This window comes from Tursiops truncatus, chromosome 6 (genome assembly GCF_011762595.2).
Source record: "Tursiops truncatus isolate mTurTru1 chromosome 6, mTurTru1.mat.Y, whole genome shotgun sequence".
In the NCBI taxonomy this organism is placed as follows: Eukaryota; Metazoa; Chordata; class Mammalia; order Artiodactyla; family Delphinidae; genus Tursiops; species Tursiops truncatus.
Window position 1 is genome coordinate 108,223,850 of NC_047039.1, and position 20,880 is coordinate 108,244,729.

The window sequence follows — 20,880 nt, forward strand, 5'->3', positions numbered from 1 at the left end:
TCCATTACTCTAGGAGTAATCCATTACTCTAGGAGGTGGATCAAAAAAGATCTTGCTGTGATTTATGTCAGAGTGTTCTTCCTATGTTTTCCTCTAAGAGTTTTATAGTGTCCGGTCTTACATTTAGGTCTCGAATCTATTTTGAGTTTATCTTTTGTGTATGGTGTTAGGTAGTGTTCTAATTTCATTCTTTTACATGTAGCTGTCCAGTTTTCCCAGCACCACTTATTGAAGAGGCTGTCTTTTCTCCATTGTATATCTTTGCCTCCTTTGTCATAGATGAGTTAGCCATAGGTGCGTGGGTTTATCTCTGGGCTTTCTATCTTGTTCCTTTGATCTATGTTTCTGTTTTTGTGCCAGTACCATATTGTCTTGATTACTGTAGCTTTGTAGTATAGTCTGAAGTCAGGAAGTCTGATTCTTCCAGCTCCGTTTTTTCCCCTCAAGACTGCTTTGGTTATTTGGGGTCTTTTGTGTCTCTGTACAAATTTTAAGATGATTTGTTCTAGTTCCGTAAAAAATACCATTGGTAATTTGATAAGGATTGCACTAAATCTGTAGATTGCTTTGGGTAGTATAGTCATCTTCACAATATTAATTCTTCCAATCTAAGAACATGGTATATCCCTCCATCTGTTGGTACCATCTTTGATTTCTTTCATCAGCGTCTTATAGTTTTCTGGATACAGGTCTTTTGTCTCCCTAGGTAGGCTTATTCCTAGGTATTTTATTCTTTTTGTTTCAGTGGTAAATGGGAGTGTTTCCATAATTTCTCTTTCATAGTTTTCATCATTAGTGTATAGGAATGCAAGAGATTTCTGTGCATTAATTTTGTATCCTGCAACTTTACCAAATTCACTGATTAGCTCTAGTAGTTTTCTGGTGGCATTTTTAGGATTCTCTATGTATAGTATCATGTCATCTGCAGACAGTGACAGTTTTACTTCTTCTTTTCCAATTTGTATTCCTTTTATTTCTTTTTCTTCTCTGATTGCCGTGGTTAGGACTTCCAAAACTATGTTGAACCATAGTGGTGAGAGTGGACATCCTTGTCTTGTTCCTGATCTTAGAGGAAATGCTTTCAGTTTTTCACCATTGAGAATGATGTTTGCTGTGGGTTTGTCATCTATGGCCTTTATTATGTTGAGGTAGGTGCCCTCTATGCCCACTTTCTGGAGAGTTTTTATCATAAATGGGTGTTGAATTTTGTCAAAAGCTTTTTCTGCATCTATTGAGATGATCATATGGTTTGTATTCTTCAATTTGTTAATATGGTGTATCACATTGATTGATTTGCGTATATTGAAGAATCCTTGCATCCCTGGGATAAATCCCACTTGATCATGGTGTATGATCCTTTTAATGTGTTGTTGGATTCTGTTTGCTAGTGTTTTGTTGAGGATTTTCACATCTATATTCATCAGTGATATTGGTCTGTAATTTTCTTTTTTTGTAGTATCTTTGTCTGGTTTTTGGTATCAGGGTGATGGTGGCCTCATAGAATGAGTTTGGGAGTGTTCCTTTCTCTGCAATTTTTTGGAAGAGTTTGAGAAGGATGGGTGTTAGCTCTTCTCTAAATGTTTGATAGAATTCATCTGTGAAGCCATCTGGTCCTGAACTTTTGTTTGTTGGAAGATTTTTAATCACAGTTTCAATTTCATTACTTGTGATTGGTCTGTTCATATTTTCTGTTTCTTCCTGGTTCAGTCTTGGAAGGTTATACCTTTCTAAGAATTTGTCCATTTCTTCCAGGTTGTCCATTTTATTGGCTTAGAGTTGCTTGTAGTAGTCTCTTAGGATGCTTTGTATTTTTGCGGTGTCTGTTTTAACTTCTCCTTTTTCATTTCTAATTTTATTGATTTGAGTCCTCTCCCTCTTTTTCTTGATGAGTCTGGCTAATGGTTTATCAATTTTGTTTATCTTCTGAGAACCAGCTTTTAGGTTTTTTTTGTTGTTGTTGTTGTTGTTTTTTGCGGTACGCGGGCCTCTCACTGTTGTGGCCTCTCCCGTTGTGGAGCACAGGCTCCGGACGTGCAGGCTCAGCGGCCATGGCTTATGGGCCCAGCCACTCCGCGGCATGTGGGATCTTCCCGGACCGGGGCACGAACCTGTATCCCCTGCATCGGCAGGCGGACTCTCAACCACTGCGCCACCAGGGAAGCCCCAGCTTTTAGTTTTATTGATCTTTGCTATTGTTTTCTTTGTTTCTATTTTATTTATTTCTGCCCTGATCTTTATGATTTCTTTCCTTCTGCTAACTTTGGGTTTTGTTTGTTCTTCTTTCTCTAGTTCCTTTAGGTGAAAGGTTAGATTATTTATTTGAGATTTTTCTTGTTTCTTGAGGTAGACTTGTATAGCTATAAATTTCCCTCTTATAACTGCTTTTGCTGCATCCCATGGGTTTTGGATCATCATGTTTTCATTGTCATTTGTCTCTAGGTATTTTTTGATTTCCTCTTTGATTTTTTCAGTGGTCTCTTGGTTATTTAGTAACGTATTGTTTAGCCTCCATGTGTTTGTGCTTTTAACGGTTTTTTCCCTGTAATTCATTTCTAATCTCATAGCGTTGTGGTCAGAAAAGATGCTTGTTGTGATTTCAATTTTCTTAAATTTACTGAGGCTTGATTTGTGACCCAAGATGTGATCTATCCTGGAGAATGTTCAGTGCACACTTGAGAAGAAAGTGTAATCTGCTGTTTTTGGATGGAATGTCCTATAAATATCAATTAAATCTGTCTGGTCTATTGTGTCATTTAATGCTTCTGTTTCCTTATTATTTCACTTTGGATGATCTGTCCATTGGTGTAAGTGAGGTGTTAAAGTCCCCCACTATTATTGTGTTACTGTTGATTTCCTCTTTTATAGCTGTTAGCAGTTGCCTTATGTATTGAGGTGCTTCTATGTTGGGTGCATATATATTTATAATTGTTATATCTTCTTCTTGGATTGATCCCTTGATCATTATGTAGTGTCCTTCCTTGTCTCTTGTAACATTCTTTATTTTAAAGTCTATTTTATCTGATATGAGTATAGCTACTCCAGCTTTCTTTTGATTTCCATTTGCATGGAATACCTTTTTCCATCCCCTCACTTTCAGTCTGTATGTGTCCCTAGGTCTGAAGTGGGTCTCTTGTAGACAGCATATATATGGGTCTTGTTTTTGTATCCATTCAGCAAGCCTGTGTCTTTTGGTTGGAGCATTTAATCCATTCACATTTAAGGTAATTATCGATATATATGTTCCTGTGACCATTTTCTTAATTGTTTTGGGTTTGCTTTTGTAGGTCCTTTTCTTCTCTTGTTTCCCACTTAGAGAAGTTCCTTTAGCATTTGTTGTAGAGCTGGTTTGGTGGTGCTGAATTCTCTTAGCTTTCACTTGTCTGTAAAGCTTTTGATTTCTCCATCGAATCTGAATGAGATCCTTGCCGGGTAGAGTAATCTTGGTTGTAGGTTCTTCCCTTTCATCACTTTAAGTATATCATGCCACTCCCTTCTGGCTTGTAGAGTTTCTGCTGAGAAATTGGCTGTTAACCTTATGGGAGTTCCCTTGTATGTTATTTTTCATTTTTCCCTTGCTGCTTTCGATAATTTTTCTTTGTCTTTAATTTTTGCCAATTTGATTACTATGTGTCTCAGCGTGTTTCTCCTTGGGTTTATCCTGTATGGGACTTGTTGTGCTTCCTGGACTTGGGTGGCTATTTCCTTTCCCATGTTAGGGAAGTTTTTGACTATAATCTCTTCAAATATTTTCTCAGGTCATTTCTCTCTCTCTTCTCCTTCTGGGACCCCTATAATGCGAATGTTGTTGCGTTTAATGTTGTCCCAGAGGTCTCTTAGGCCGTCTTCATTTCTTTGCATTCTTTATTCTGTTCCACAGCAGTGAATTCCACCATTCTGTCTTCCAGGTCAGTTATCCTTTCTTTTGCCTCAGTTATTCTGCTATTGATTCCTTCTGGTGTAGTTTTCATTTCAGTTATTGTATTGTTCATCTCTGTTTGTTTGTTCTTTAATTCTGCTAGGTCTTTGTTAAACATTTCTTGCACCTTCTCGATCTTTGCCTCCATTCTTTTTCCGAGGTCCTGGATCATCTTCACTATCATTATTCTGAATTCTTTTTTCTGGAAGGTTGCCTATCTCCACTTCATTTAGTTGTTTTTCTGGGGTTTTATCTTGTTCCTTCATCGGGTACATAGCCCTCTGCCTTTTCATCTTGTCTATCTTTCTGTGAATGTGGTTTTTGTTCCACAGGCTGCAGGATTGTAGTTCTTCTTGCTTCTCCCCTTGGATGTATTTTATAAATTTATTCCTGGCTGCATTGGGTCTTCGTTGCTGCACATGGGCTTTCTCTAGTTGTGGCGAGCAGGCTTCTCATTGCAGTGGCTTCTCTTGTTGCAGAGCACAGGCTCTAGGCACACAGGCTCAGTAGTTGTGGCTCGCGGGCTCTAGAGCACAGGCTCAGAAGTTGTGGCGCATGGGCTTGGTTGCTCCGTGGCATATGGGTTCTTCCCACACCAGAGCTTGAACCCATGTCCCTTGCATTGGCAGGCAGATTCTTAACCACTGCACCACCAGGGAAGTCCCTAATATGTTCTTTTATTCCCTGTATTTCCTGTGAATTTGTAACTTTCTCTAGGGCAGTGCTAAGAGAATTTTCTGTGATGATGGAAATGTTCCATATCTGTGCTATTCAATACAGCAGCCAATGGCAACATGTGGTTATTGAGCACTTGAAATGTGACTAGTGTGACTGAAGAACTGAATTTTAACTTTTAAAAAGTTTTTAATTAACTTAAATGTAAAGAGCCTTATGTGGCCACCTTACTGCACAGTGCAGTCTAGAGGCTTGATCAGGTTCAGGTTTGAATTTTTTCCCCCCTGCAACAGTACTTCATAGTTGGGAGTGTGTATTTGTTACTGTATCACACCGGGAGGCGTAGAGTATCTGATGGTATTTCCATATGTGATGTTAAGATCAACCAGTGGCTTCAGATATCGTCAGGCTTATCTCCCATTTTAAAGATTCCTCTGAGCCTTTAGGTAATGATGTAGTAGCCATTGCTGATCATTACTTATATCTATTATTTCAGTAGGGGTGGTAAATTTTGAGTTTTTCTAATGCTATCATTTTTCTACATTTATTAGCTAGAATTCTACTACAAAGAAGAAAATTTCCCCGTAAACTATTTATCTTGAAGGGTAGTCTATATAGGGAAGGAAGGATAAATGATTGATTCTTTCCCTTTATCCGTTTTCAGAGTGTTGAGTTGCTTTTCTAGTATTCTCCCACAATGACTTGAGGTTCTTTTCTTTTACCTATCATTAAGAACATACGAATTTTATATACTTGAAGTGTAATATGTTTCAGTCTGTTATAGATTCATTGTTGTTCAAATTGTCCAGTGCGAACACCTTCACATTGGCTCCTCTGTCCTTTGGACATGGCCCCAGTAGTACTTGTTGCAGCAGAAAGCAGGCAAGCTGTTTCTACCTCATCTTGAACATTTTCTTCTCCAGAGCTAGAATCGGGCATTTCTTCACAAAGCCTTATTACTTGTTAATGGGTAAAGGTATTAGAAAACACAGATTAGTTACTAGGATTTGTCATTGTTTTTAGACCTTTTCAATGGATTAAACTAGGAAGTGTGTTGTGGTTTTTTTTTTAGGTGACAATGCATCATTAATTAATGCTGACCTTTTCCATTTGAGTGTAGTAAAGGGTTACAGCATTTATTTAACTTCTTTACTTTTATGCATGTATCATTTTTATCACATATTGAAAATCTCAGTTTCTAAATTAATGAACACTACTTACTTACCTTACCCTACTGTGTATAATAAAATATAGGTGTGTATATATGTAATATATATGTGTAATTTCATAACATGTAATCTCAAAATAATAATACCAATACTAACAATATGATTGCTGATCACAGTTTAAGATTTGCAGTTCTTGGGACTTCCCTGGTGGTCCAATGACTAAGGCTTTGTGCTCCCAATGCAGGGGGCCCGGGCTCGATCCCTGATCAGGGGACTAGGTCCTACATGCCGCAGCTAAAGATCCTGCATGCCGCAACTAAGACCAGGAGCAGCCAAATAAATAAATAAATATTTAAAAAAAAAAAAAAAAAGATTTGCAGTTCTTGGACTTCCCTGGCGGTCCAGTGGTTAAGACTCCCCCTTCCGGTGCAGGGGGTGCAGGTTCGACCCCTGGTCAGAGAGCTAAGATCCCACATGCCTTGCGGCCAAAAAACCAAAACATAAATAACAGAAGCAATATGTAACAAAGGCTTTGTAATAAAGACTGTGAAAATGGTCCACGTCAAAAAAATCTTTAAAAAAAAAAAAGATTTGCAGTTCTTTTTGCCTACAGCTATATACCACTAAGGGATGTATGATTAAATTACTGTTTCATTTCACTTGAAATAATTCTCCTGAGACTTCCCCGGTGGTACAGTGGTTAAGAATCCGCCTGCCAATGAAGGGGACACGGGTTCTATCCCTGGTTCAGGAAGATCCCATATGCCGCGGAGCAACTGAGCCTGTGTGCCACAACTACTGAGCCTGCACTCTAGAGCCCGTGAGCCACAACTACTGAAGCCCACGTGCCTAGAGCCCACGCTCCACAACAAGAGAAGCCACCACAATGAGAAGCCCGCGCACTGCAAGGAACAGTAGCCCCCACTCGCCACAACTAGAGAAAGCCCGAGAGCAGCAACGAAAACCCAACGCAGACAAAAGTAAATAAATAAATAAGTTTATTTTAAAAAAAAGAAAGAAAGAAAGAAATCATTCTTACTGTTAAGCCACCAACTTGATAAACAGTTGGGTTCTTTGTTTCATTTTTGCTTTTGATTTTTAAGAGTTTTTTCCAACTGGATTTAATTTTATTTTATACTTACTGAAAACATTTACGTGATTCCAGAGTCAGAACTACAAGGTATATTTGGAGAAGTCTGGCTTTCTTCTCATTTGCTTCCACCCTGTTCTTGTCCTATCTGCCAGTGATTGTTTCTGTTAGCGTATTGGGTGTTGTATCTTTTCTTTAAAAACAAAAGCAGGGGGCTTCCCTGTGGAGCAGTGGTTAAAAATCCGCCTGCCAATGCAAGGGACGTGGGTTGGAGCCCTGGTCCGGGAAGATCCCACATGCCACAGAGCAACTAAGCCCATGCGCCACAACTACTGAGCCTGCGCTCTAGAGTCCATGTGCCACAACTACTGAGCCCACGTGCCACAACTACTGAAGCCTGCGCACCTAGAGCCTGTGCTCCGCAACAAGAGAAGCCACCGCAGTGAGAAGCCCGCGCACTGCAACAAAGAGTAGCCCCCGCTCACAGCATTTAGAGAAAGCCTGCGTGCAGCAGCAAAGACCCAACACAGCCAAAAATAAATAAATTTATTAAAAAACAAAAACAAAACAAATACATGGAATTTCCTGGTGGTCTAGTGGTTGGGACTCCACGCTTCCATCACAGGGGGCACAGGTTCAATCCCTGGTTAGTGAACTAAGATCCCACAAGCCAAAAAAAAAAAAAAGCATAAATATACATATATATGGGGTGTGTGTGTGTGTGTGTGTGTGTGTGTGTGTGTATCCCTTCCCAGATAAAAGATAACTTGCTATAGACACTGTTCTGGACCCTGCTTTTTTGCACTTAATTTATCTTGGAGATCACTGCTTTGAAACATGTAGTTTTCTTCATTTCTTTAGGTAACTGCTTAGCCCTCTGTTCCGTTGCAACCATAGTTTATGACTTTTTTTTAAGGTCTTTATCTTTTTTTTTTCTAAATTTATTTTTTATTTTTATTTATTCTTGGCTGTGTTGGGTCTTTGTTGCTGCACGCGGGCTTTCTCTAGTTGCAGCGAGCAGGGGCTACTCTTTGTTGCAGTGTGTGGGCTTCTAATTGTGGTGGCTTCTGTTGTTGCAGAGCATGGGCTCTAGGTGCACGGGCTTCAGTAGTTGTGGCGCACGGACTTAGTTACCCCACAGCATGTGGGATCTTCCCAGACCAGGGCTTGAACCCGTGTCCCCTGTGTTGACAGGCGGATTCTTAACCACTGCGCCCCCAGGGAAGCCCTTATGACATTTTAAAAAATTATTTTATTTATTTATTTATTTATTTTTGCCTGTGTTGGGTCTTCGTTTCTGTGCGTGGGCTTTCTCTAGTTGCAGTGACCGGGGGCCCTTATGATATTTTTCTTTTTTTTTTTTTTGCGGTACGCGGGCCTCTCACTGTTGCGGCCTCTCCCGTTGCGGAGCACAGGCTCCGGACGTGCAGGCTCAGCGGCCATGGCTCACGGGCCCAGCCGCTCCGCGGCATGTGGGATCTTCCCGGACCGGGGCACAAACCCGTGTCCCCTGCATCGGCAGGCGGACTCTCAACCACTGCGCCACCAGGGAAGCCCCTTTATGACATTTTTGGTGTAAGAATGCTTTGGGGTTTTTCCCCTCACTTAATCCACCTGGAATTTATTTGATGGTTGGTGGGAGATAAAGACCTTTATGCTGTAAAATATTCACACTATTTTACTACCACTTTCCCTCCTGATTTGTAAATATCTCTTATCACGCTAAATAGTATCCTAGGAGCTCTTTCTCAGTTTTGGTTTTTTTTAATTTTTATTTTATATTGGAGTAGAGTTGATTAACAATGTTGTGTTAGCTTCAGGTGTACAGCAAAGTGATTCATTTATACATGTACATGTATCTATTCAGTATTTTTTTCTGTTTCCTTGATGTGTTTTTATTCTTATATCAGGATCATTATAATTTAATTGATATAGCTTTATAATACATTCTAATACCTAAAAGACAAAACTTATCATGAATATCCTGTAGAATTTTTTTGTTGCTGTTGTTTTACTATCTGGAACAAGTTGGTTTAATATAAGAATTCAGGGATTTCCCTGGTGGCGCAGTGGTTAAGAATCTGCCTGCTAATGCAGGGGGCACAGGTTCGAGCCCTGGTCCGGGAAGATCCCACATTCTGTGGAGCAACTAAGCCAGTGTGCCACAACTACTGAGCCTGCGCTCTAGAGCCTGCGAGGCACAACTACTGAGCCCATGTGCCACAACTACTGAAGCCCACGCACCTAGAGCCTGTGCTCTGCAACAAGAGAAGCCACCGCAATGAGAAGCCACCGCAATGAGAAACCCACGCACCGCAACAAAGAGTAGCCCCCGCTCACTGCAACTAGAGAAAGCCCGCACTCAGCACCAAAGACCCAACTCAGCCAAAATAAATTAAAAAAATAAAATAAGAATTCAACATTGTAAATCAGCTATACTCCAATAAAATTTAATTTTTAAAAAAATAAATGAAAAATAAAAATAAAATAAGAGGACTTCTCAGACAAAGGCAAATATATCACTAATATGTGAAATCTAAAAAATGATACAAATGAAGTCATTTACAAAAGTAGAAACAGACTCACAGACTTCAAAAACAAACTTACGGTTAGCAAAGGGGAAAGGTGGGGGGGGGGCTAAATTAGGAGTTTGGGATTAACATATACACACTACTATATATAAAATAGATAACCAACAAGGACCTACTGTATAACACAGGAAACTCTACTCAATATTCTGTAGTCACCTATATGGGAAAAGAATCTGAAAAAGAATGGATATATGTATATGTATAACCGAATCACTTTGCTGTACAACTGATGCTAACACAACATTGTAATTCAATATACTCTAATATAAAATAAAAATTTTAAAAAGTGAAAAAAAGAGGACTTAATTCATGATGCATATACACCTGAAATTAATATAATATTGTATGTCAGTTATACTTCAGCCAAAAAATTTTTTTAATAAAAAATAAGAGATCTTGGTGTTTTAAGTATATTGCAAATATCGTAACATTTTACTGTTTCCACTGTTGCCTTATTTTTTGAGGTATAATTGACAACATGATGTTAGTTTCAGGTGTACAACCGTGATTCAGTATTTATAAACACTGCAAAGTGATCACAATAAGTCCAGTTATCTTCTGTCACCATAGAAACTAGGAAACATTTTGTTTTTCTTGTGATGAGAACTTTTAAGATTTACTCTCTTAGCACCTTTCAAATATACAACACAGTAGAGGCCTTGCTGATTTAACAGGCAAAACTATGAAACATGTTGATAGGACAGAACATAGAAAATGGTGCAGAGCTTCTCAATTCATTTTAAAATCCTGAGTGAAATTCTGACAAAATAGCACACTAAAAGAAATGTGCATGTTCGTTGGACTTGTATGTGAGCTCATTTATGAGCAGATGTTCTTAATAAAAGATAAAGAACTCAAATTTGTCAGTGACTCAAAGGAATAATGCACTATAACCAAAGAGGTGTCATTCTAAGAATAATGTAAAGCTGGTTCAGTTTTGATCTAGACTATTGCCACAAGCTTTTAAAAAATTATTCCAGGCTTCCCTGATGGCACAGTGGTTAAGAATCCGCCTGCCAATGTAGGGGACACAGGTTCGAGCCCTGGTCCAGGAAGATCCCACATGCCGTGGAGCAACTAAGCCCATGCGCCACAACTGCTGAGCGTGTGCTCTAGAGCCCAGGAGCCACAACTACTGAGCCCACGTGCCACAACTACTGAAGCCTGCGCGCCTAGAGCCCGTGCTCCACAACAAAAGAAGCCACTGCAATGAGAAGCCCGCGCACCGCAAGGAATATTAGCCCCCGCTCACTACAACTAGAGAAAGCCCGCACGCAGCAACGAAGACCCAGCACAGCCAAAAAATAAATAGTTAAATGAAATAAAATAAAAAAAGAATTGGATACCATCTTAAAAAAAAAAAAAAGTTATTCCAGCCAGGGTTGGTGAGAGCATTGAAAAATCTCTCCGTTGATCCTGTGGATGTGATGGTAAATCGGTATTACCTTTAAGAGAACAGGAAAGCAGTAGGTATCAACGTGTTGAATGTGGGTACTCCACTGGCACAACTCCAGTTTAGAAATTTGTGAACTTGTGTGAGGTATGATTCAGCACCTCAGGTACCTAGGAAATAACCACTAAGCTCTGCCTCTGTCGCTGTGACAGAACGGCTTTCCCACAGCAGAGGAGCAAGCTGTGGCTGAGAGAGCGCTGCAGGAAATGCGGGACCTCCTTGTGAACTTGCAGCAGGAAATCGCCAGGGCCTGTGAGGACAGGAGGAGGCAGGATGAAGAGGAGGCCCAGGTACAGCGGCAAGAGTCACAGGTGCAGCAGGGGCCAGAGGTCCGTAAAGAGCCCCCAGCTTCCAGGCAGGGCCCAGGAGGGAAGCTGAATGAAGGTAGGTCTCGGTGTGGAAATGGTCCTTCAACTTGATGTGTAAAAGTTTCAGAATGGGAAAAGAAACAAGAACATGTTTTGAATATTATATTTAAGCTACAGGACAATTTACCAGAACTTTTAAATAATGTAAAATTCAGTACTTTCAGTGAATTAAATTTGGTTTTTGTTGATGTGAAGCCTCACGTCACATTCCAGCATTTGCCGTGAGGACTTGAAATTCTGTATAATTCTAGTAGATGTATTATTCCAAATTGCTGATACCGAGTATTTTAAATAAGTATGTATAGAATATATGTTTATTGAATACGTAAGAGCATCGATATAGCATAGTGGTTCAGAACGCTGCCTTTGGAGCCAGATCAGTGGGAATCTAGTTTTTGTACTTCCTGGCAACGTGACTTTCGCAAGTTACCTAACCTTTCCATGACTGTTTCCTTATCTGTAACATGAAGATAATAATAGAATCTACCTCATAGGATTATTATGACAGTGAAAGCAGTTAATACATGTATAAGGTGATTAGAACAGTACCTGGCTCATATTAAATGTTTAAGAAATTCTCCTATTACGAAAGCCTTTCTTTCATCCCTCAGACCTCCAGGTGAAGGTGCAAGATAGTACAATGCAGTGGTACCAGCAGCTGCAGGAGGCCTCCAGTCAGTGTGTGTTGGCCTTTGAGGGACTGAGCAACAGCAAAGACAGTCAGGTAGGAGGGGTGGGAGTTGGGAATTCTCTGGGCCACATGGTGCCGCCCACAGCCTCGTGTCCCAGAGGAATGTAGCTAGCGTGTCACATTCCCTAACCCTAAGGGCGTCTACTCAGCTCTTCAGAACACTGTCTGCCTTCTCACTGCTCTGTTCTGACAGGCCAAAAAGATCAAGATGGACCTCCAGAAGGCTGCCACCATTCCAGTGAGCCAGATCTCCACCATTGCAGGTTGGTCAGAGGAATTAAGAACACGGCCCTTCACTACATTGTACAAGTATTTTTTGAGATTCCAAATCCACTTATCTGTAAAGTTCTTATAAATAGAACGTGTTTCAACAAATGTTGACCGTTGGGTTAGGTGTATAAGCTATATGCATATAGCTTACTCTCCTTTGTTTTCTTTCAACATGTAGAAGGAAATCATCATGTGTCTGTTGACACATTAAAAAAAATAAGCTATATATTAATAGTAAGTTACTGGGGACTTCCCTGGTGGTGCAGTGGTTAAGAATCTGCCCGCCAGGGGCTTCCCTGGTGGCGCAGTGGTTAAGAATCTGCCTGCCAATGCAGGGGACATGGGTCCGAGCCCTGGCCGGGGAAGATCCCACATGCCGCGGAGCAGCTAAGCCCGTGCGCCACAACTACTGAGCCTGCACTCAAGAGCCCGCAAGCCACAACTACTGAGCACACGTGCCACAGCTACTGAAGCCTGCGTGCCTAGAGCCCATGCTCTGCAGCAAGAGAAGCCACCGCAATGAGAAGCCCTTGCACCGCAACGAAAAGTAGCCCCTGCTTGCCGCAACTAGAGAAAGCCTGCGTGCAGCAACGAAGACCCAACACAGCCAAAAATAAAAACAAACTAATTAATTTTAAAAAAAAGAATCCGCCTGCCAATGCAGGGGACACGGGTTTAATCCCTGGTCCAGGAAGTTCCCACATGCTGCAGAGTAACAAAGCCTGTGCGCCACAACTGCTGAGCCTGTGTGCTGCAACTACTGAAGCCCGCATGCCTAGAGCCCATGCTCCACAAGAGAAGCCACCACAATGAGAAGCCTGTGCACTGCAACAAAGAGTAACCCCCACTCGCTGCAACTAAAGAAAGCCCGTGCGCAGCAATGAATACCCTAGGCAGCCAAAAAGAAAAAAAAGTGAATTGTTTAGGAAGGCTCTTACCTAAAGTTAGAAGTTATTGCAGAAAGCACCCCTAAGAGAACCGAGGATGTGACTTGTATTCTTTGCTTTTTGTCCTACAACATTAGCTTTTCCAGACTCGAAGCCTGCTTGTTAACACTTGAGAATGCTTTCCTTTTCTCTCCAGAGACTGAGATTTAGAGAGGAAGAACCAGACAGGGGAAAGACCCCTTTTTCCTATTCTTTAGAAACAGAGGTTCATTTTCACAGAGCTCAGATGTGGAAGCCTCCACAGTACAGACTGTGCTGCCCAGTGGCTGGGGAGCACATGCAGCGGGCAAGCTGCTCTGACTTAGCCTGGGTCCCAGTTCCCTTGAGTAACTTGTTGCCCAGAAAGCATAAGCAGTTGCAGTTCCTGCCCTTGAGAGGCTACATGACAGAACTTCCACATCACGTGGCTGCCTGGAATTCCTTCTGGAACAGGGCAAGGTCAAATAAGTAAACACGTATCACTTTCTAGATTGAAAGTGCCATTTCCTTTGATAGCCAAGGCAACGGGGGCGAGGTTGACTGAACAGCCGTTCCACACCTTCGCTGCTCTCCTCAGGCTCATCCTCAGGTCTTTACCCCTCAGCTGACCGCAGGCAGCCCTGCCTCCTCCTTCATCAGGAAAATTTGAGACGCCAGGTGTGAGATCCTCAGATGCACCCCCTTCCACCGATACACAGCTGTATTTACCTCTTGGTCTCCTGCTTCAAAAGGTGCGCTACCCTTCCGGCCCACACTTAGCCTTCTGCCTAAGCCTTGAACGAGGCTCGGGAGCCTTATTCTTATCCCCTCCCATCTCCCTCAAGAGAGATCGCTCCTGTTTTCTGCAAAATTACTCCCTTTTACAGGCTCCCTTCCCTTTAAACATGCCTGTCACTCACATTCTAAAATCTGTTTCTTTTGATTCTGTGTCTTCTCAGTATTTTCTAATTTTCTTGTTGCCTTTTGGTTAATTTATTTTTGGCTGCATTGGGTCTTCGTTGCTATGTGTAGGCTTTCTCTAGTTGCAGCAAGCTAGTCTTGGTTGCGGTGCATGGGCTTCTCATTGTGGTGGCTTCTCTTGTTGTAGAGCATGGGCTCTAGGCACGCGGGCTTCAGTAGTTGTGGCTCATGGGCTCAGTAGTTGCGGTGCACGGGCTTAGTTGCTCCACAGCATGTGGGATCTTCACGGACCAGGGCTCGAACCCATGTCCGCTGCATTGGCAGGCAGATTCTCAACCACTGCACTACCAGGGAAGTCCCCATGTTGCCTTTTGGTACCGTTGATTATTCCCTCCATCACCTCTACTCCTCTGGCTTCTGCAGCATCATTAATTTCCAGCTTCTCCTCCTCCCTCTCTTTCTCCTTTGTGGGTTCCTCAGTCTCCTGCCCCCACATCAGTGGTAAGTGTGTCCTCAGGGATGTGCTTCTACCCTGAAGTTCTTCTCATTCTAAAGAACCCCCATGGTGTCAGACTTGACCTCTGCACACATGACACTCAGATCGGTCTCTGGGTCATTCCTTTCCTTTGAGCTTCAGGTTCCCTCGCTCTAGCTAGCCAAGGGGCAGCTCTGCCTAGATGCCCCTCAGCTTTGTCAGGTTTAGAATGTTCCGATGTGAACTCATCATTTTCCTCTTGCCTGCCTTTTCTCCTGTTCGCTCTAAGTAATCAATAGCACCTTATCTACTCGGTCACCTTAGTTGAAACCTGCGAGTCATCCCCCTGACTGCTTCTTCTAGTTCATTCTCTATATCTGATTAGACTCTAGTTTTGCCATTCTTCATTTTCCTGCCTATTCCATAACTATGTCCCTTTGTCTCCATCATTATTGTAAGCACTTTAAGAGCTTACAGCCCAGTCAGACACAAACATTTTCTAGAGTTAGTGCCCAGTAAATGTTGAATGACTGAGAGAGAGGTGACCTAATTGCTGCCTCTTGAAAGGTGGGTGTCCATGAGTAGTTAGATTCGGAGCAGAATTTAAAGAAGGATATGGTGCCGTTGTGACATATGGGATGTGGGAGGCCATATCAGGCATAGGGTTGGGACCTGATTTTCCTAACTGGAGAGCCACGGGGAGAGGGGCTGGCTGGGGATTTGGCCAGTGGAGCCCTTTGAAACCGTCAGTCAAGGAATAGTAGGGTATGACTTAGCAGGAAGGTGAGCTGAGTAAATTTGTGTGGAAATGTACATATTTTAATATCTCAGTAAGGTTACAGTCTCTGTTTCTGTTTTTCTGGGATTATTAGCCTTGAGATTTCTGTGATATCTCATTATTTAATTCTTGGTTTCTTCCTGCTTCTCTTACTTCCTAAGAAATGTGCTGCTGCTCTCTCCCCCCCCCACCCCCCGTTTTTTTTTTGTGTGTGTGGTACGCGGGCCTCTCACTGTTGTGGCCTTTCCCGTTGCGGAGCACAGGCTCCAGCCGCACAGGCTCAGCGGCCATGGCTCATGGGCCCAGCCACTCCGCGGCATGTGGGATCTTCCCGGACTGGGACACGAACCCGTGTCCCCTGCATCGGCAGGCGGACTCTCAACCACTGCGCCACCAGGGAAGCCCTCTCCCCTTTTTTAATGGAACTGAATCAGTGGTTTGGGGAGGATATTTCTGAGATTTTTAAATATTTCTTAAAGTGATTAGGAATTTGGCAGGGTATTTCTAAACTGGAGATGCTGTATTTGTTCAAACATTGATTTTTAAATAATGGAAACTAATTCAGATCTGCTTAAGCAAAAAAAAAAAGAAAGAAAGAAAAGTAAAAAGAAAGGAAAGAAAAAGTGGGTGGGGTAGGGGGGTTTGTTCTAAAGATAAAGCAGTTTCGGGACTTCCCTGGTGGTCCAGTGGGTAAGACACTGTGCTCCCAATGCTGGGGGACTGGGTTCGATCCCTGGTTGGGGAACTAGATCCCGCATGTATGCCACAACTAAGAGTCTGCATGCTGAAACTAAGAAGTCCGCACGCCGTAACTAAAGAAAAGATCCTGTGTGCCACAAGAAAGATCCCATGTGCAGCAACTAAGACCCGACGCAGCCTAAATAGAGAGATAGATAGATAGCAGTTTCACAGAACCTATGGCAGGAATGGAGCTGGATCTCAGGAGCCAGAAATTTTAGGACCCTTTTCTCTCTCCTCTTGGCTTCCCTCTGTCCACCTCCATTCTAATTTTGTAGACTGCTGTTCTTTGGTCCACATAGCAGGGCCAGAGCCCCACTGCTTACATGTGTACATGTCACAGGAGTGGCCACTTCAAGGAATCGACTCTGTCAGCTGGCTGATCAGCTCAGTGTGACTAGTCCTAATCTAACTAGCCAGTGTGGAAGATGGGGCACACAGGATCTGTAATACAAACGTAGCTTCTGTGTTGCTGAGGATGGAGGAAGGCAGGTCGAAGAGAAGGGGGGAATCACTGTGAGTTGGGGAAGATCCTTTAGAAGGTTTTCCCTAGAGTTGCAAATGACTTCTCTAGGGACAGCAGCCACACCTGTGGCATCTGTAACAATTCAACACCTGTTTCTATACTACTGTTCATCTCTCGGCTGTGTCAGTTTCAGAATTAGTTGACTCTGCAAATAAGGAATTCCTTCGAAATAGTACCACGCTTTGTGTACTTTCTCATCCCCCACATCATGGATTTGATTGTCATACATTTTTCCGCATCTGTATTTTGGCTTTAGGCTTTGACCTTCTGTAGGGCTGCACAGCTGGGTTTGTATAGAGGATTTGTTACTGCGGTGGTGAAAAAAATAGATTGACTGCAGTTGTATCTTTTCCCTAACTTTGTCTTTCATACCCAGGCTCAAAGCTGAAGGAGATCTTTGACAAGATCCACAGCTTACTCTCTGGAAAACCCGTTCAGTCTGGTGGGCGCTCTGTGTCCGTCACACTTAACCCACAGGGCCTGGACTTTGTCCAGTACAAACTGGCAGAGAAATTTGTGGTGAGGAACCTTGTTGCCAAAGGTATGGGAAGAAGAGGCTGGTGCACAACCTTTAAACCTTTCTAGAGTATTAACTTAAAATCACCCCCTGTCTGTGCTCCCAGAAACAAGGGGAGGAGGAAGTGGCCTCCCATCATGAAGCAGCATTCCCCATCGCAGTCGTGGCGTCCGGAATCTGGGAGCTCCACCCCAGAGTGGGGGACCTCATCCTTGCTCATCTGCACAAGAAGTGTCCTTACTCTGTTCCTTTCTATCCAGCTTTCAAAGAGGGAATGGCTTTGGAAGATTATCAGAGGTGAAGTTGTTTTTCTCCTTGCTCACTATCCCTAGAGTGATGAATGAAATAGAAATAGAACTGGGATTTGTTTCCTCTCCTCAGAACATCTCTTATGTACCTTGAACATTCTATCAGAGAATACAGTGTCTTTCAAACTGTCTTTGAAAGACTTACTGTCTTGCAAACTGGGTGGCTTTAGAACACTGGATTTAGAATCCAGGGGTCTTAGAATTTTATTCCTGCTTTGTCTTTTAATAGATTTGCAAAAATGGGGAAATCATTTAATCTCTTTAAACATTATTTTCATGATTTGTAAATGGGGGTAATGATATCCATTACCTCCTGGGAATTTACCTCTCAGGGTTTATATGATGCACAGATTTGATAATAGATGTGAGTAGCATGTAAAAATGTATTAATAATAATACTAAATGTAGTAATAATATAGTTACTTTTAGCCATAAAAAGTAATTGGTCACCCTCACTTTGGCCTTGTCACATTGAATATTTTCTTCCCACATAGGATGCTTGGCTACAAAGTGACGGATTGCAGAGTAGAACAGCAAGACAGCTTTCTAAAACGCATGTCCGGGATGATCCGTCTCTACGCTGCCATCATCCAGCTCCGGTGGCCGTACGGAAACCGACAAGAGGTAGTAGAAGCGGCTTAGTATCGATAATGAGAGGTTGGACCAGAGTCCACGTTAGTGTATCTTACCTGCAGGAAATACTGACCTTTCAGAGAGGCAGTCCAGTCACATGATAAGTTAAAGACTATTGCTGTTTCATAGGTACTCTTCAGAGAAGTTGATGTTGATTATTAGGAAACTTTTGGATCATCAGGGTCATTTGTTCAGAGACTAATTGGTGCCTTAGAGGCCATCTGGGTCACATACCTTACTTCACAGATGGACAGACGGAGGCTTAGCAAGCTGTAGTGATACACACTTGTCAATGACAGAGCCACGGCTGGGGGCCAGGGCTTTGACCTGCCAGCCCAGTTCTTTTTTCAAGGAATGGAGATTAGAGGGTTGGAGAAGTTGATGGACTTGGAAACCTAAAGAGAAAGGAATATAGGTTGATTGAATCCAAGAAGTTTTTATTGTGCACCTGCTATGTCCCAGGTTCTGTGCTAAAGATACCAAGAATAATAAATAAAATGTCTATGAGAGTAACTGTGGAATCCCTGAAACTGAAGCTGACAGCCCTGTGTTGCAGGGATGCTGTGAAGAATGTGTGGATACCAGTGTATGCAGTATTTAAAAACAGAGTTTGTTTGGCTTGTGTTGCTTCTGCCCTGTGGCAGCTGCTTAGGTTAGCTGATCTGGGGGTTCATGTCCTTTTGGTAATGGCTGGTTGATAATGGTGGAAATTTAGATCTCTGCATAAAATGAGATTAAACAGTGACCGACTCTCTCCTCCCAGATTCACCCTCATGGCTTAAATCATGGCTGGCGCTGGTTGGCACAGATCTTAAACATGGAGCCCCTGTCAGATGTGACAGCCACCCTCCTCTTTGATTTCTTGGAGGTACGTAATACAGCTATCACACGAGAGAGAGCCAGTGGTTGAAGCAGCCTTGGGCCACTGTGTGACGTGACTGGGAAAGGAATATAGAGATAGAGACTAATGGGAATTTCCTGGCAGTCCAGTGGTTACAACTCCGCGCTTTCACTGCGAAGGCGTAGGTTCAGTCCCTGGTCAGGGAACTAAGATCCCACATGCCGCATAGCCAAAAAATTTTAAAAATACATAAATATATATACAACAAAAGATGTTCTTTTTACCTTTATCACTTAGGAAATTACAAGGATCTTAGGAGCTAAAAAAAAAAAAGAAATAGAGACTTAACGGTGAACAGCATTAGCGTCCAGTATCATAAATTTTTTCGTGATCCCCAAGACAAAGCTAGCTTTTGATTTTTCTTCCCAGTGTACTTTCCTTCGCTGTGTGGTTGTCTTCTCGTTCTAAAGAACAGAAAACTGTACATCCCAGTACAAGTGAAAAGGAATTTGTTTTAGGGATATAGAAGTGACTCACTCCAGAATCAAGGGTAGGATGTGCGGTTGAATCTCATCAGGGCCTGGAACCAGGAACTGGAATGTCCCAGGTACCAAGGCAGCCTCCCCCTGGGACCACGTGGTCTTCCATGTCTGCTCTTCCTGCAGGTTGCCTCCTTCTTGCTCTATAAGCCAACTTTCTGAAGTTTTCTGTGCGTAGTGGAGAAGATGCCATCCTGGGCTATATCCCTCAGCCTCAGTGTGGTCACCCAGTGTAATGGGACTAATGTCCCACCATTGTGATTGCTGATTCCCAGGAGAGAAAATATGATTAACCAGCTTGGGTCACAGATTACCAGTCTCGTCTAGGAGGCTCCGTATAGTCCTCTCTGCCCATTAGGGACCCCACTACAGGGAAAGGGTAGGGTGTCTGTGGAAAGGAGACAGTTCTTAAAGAATAAAGGCTTGGGGCACAGGCCATAACAAATCTGGGACCATTTGGCCTATAACACCAACAGTTTCTAGTCACCTTAAAGCTCCTGAAGTCACAATATGGGAAGTATGTCAAACTTCTACAATCAATAGTAAGTTAAGGGTTTTTTTTGTTTGGTTGGTTTCTTTTGAATTTTATTTTATCTATTTTTTATATAGCAGGTTCTTATTAGTTATCCCTTTTATACATATAAGTGTATATATGTCAATCCCAATCTCCCAATTCATCCCACCACCACCACCCCCAGCCACTTGCCCCCCTTGGTGTCCATATGTTTGTTCTCTGTGTCTGTGTCTCCACTTCTGCCCTGCATACAGGTTCACCTGTACCGTTTTTCTAGATTCCACGTATATGCATCAATATACGATATCTGTTTTTCTCTTTCTGCCTTACTTCACTCTGTATGACAGTCTCTAGATCCATCCACGTCTCTACAAATGACCCAATTTCGTTCCTTTTTATGGCTGAGTAATATTCCATTGTATATATGTACCACATCTTCTTTATCCATTCATCTGTCAATGGGCGTTTAGGTTGCTTCCATGACCTGGCTATTGTAAATAGTGCTGCAATGAACATTGGGTTGCATGTGTCTTTTTTTTTTTTTTTTTTTTTTCCGTACGCGGGCCTCTCACTGTTGTGGCCTCTCCCATTGCGGAGCACAGGCTCCGGACGCACAGGCTCAGCGGCCATGGCTCACGGGCCTAGCTGCTCCGCAGCATGTGGGATCTTCCCGGACCGGAGCACGAACCCGTGTCCCCTGCATCGGCAGGCGGACTCTCAACCACTGTGCCACCAGGGAAGCCCACATGTGTCTTTTTGAATTATGGTTTTTTCTGGGTATATGCCCAGTAGTGGGATTGCTGGGTCATATGGTAATTCTGTTTTTAGTTTTTTAAGGAACCTTCATACTGTTCTCCATAGTAGCTGTAGCAATTTACATTCCCACCAACAGTGCAAGAGGGTTCCTTTTTCTCCACACCCTCTCCAGCATTTGTTGTTTGTAGATTTTCTGATGATGCCCA

At 42.6% G+C, this 20,880-nt stretch overlaps 1 protein-coding gene across 1 annotated transcript in view; it reads left to right on the top strand.

Annotated features, from left to right (window-relative positions):
• The window catches only part of GLE1 (GLE1 RNA export mediator), a 43,897-nt gene that overhangs the window by 18,776 nt on the left and 4,241 nt on the right, over nucleotides 1-20,880 (top strand). The window contains exons 7-13 of the mRNA XM_033858763.2: nucleotides 11,047-11,278; nucleotides 11,874-11,986; nucleotides 12,147-12,216; nucleotides 16,943-17,085; nucleotides 17,190-17,380; nucleotides 17,886-18,015; nucleotides 18,788-18,892. Of these exons, the coding sequence (XP_033714654.1) occupies nucleotides 11,047-11,278; nucleotides 11,874-11,986; nucleotides 12,147-12,216; nucleotides 16,943-17,085; nucleotides 17,190-17,380; nucleotides 17,886-18,015; nucleotides 18,788-18,892 (984 nt within the window). The remainder of the gene's footprint in view (nucleotides 1-11,046; nucleotides 11,279-11,873; nucleotides 11,987-12,146; nucleotides 12,217-16,942; nucleotides 17,086-17,189; nucleotides 17,381-17,885; nucleotides 18,016-18,787; nucleotides 18,893-20,880) is intronic.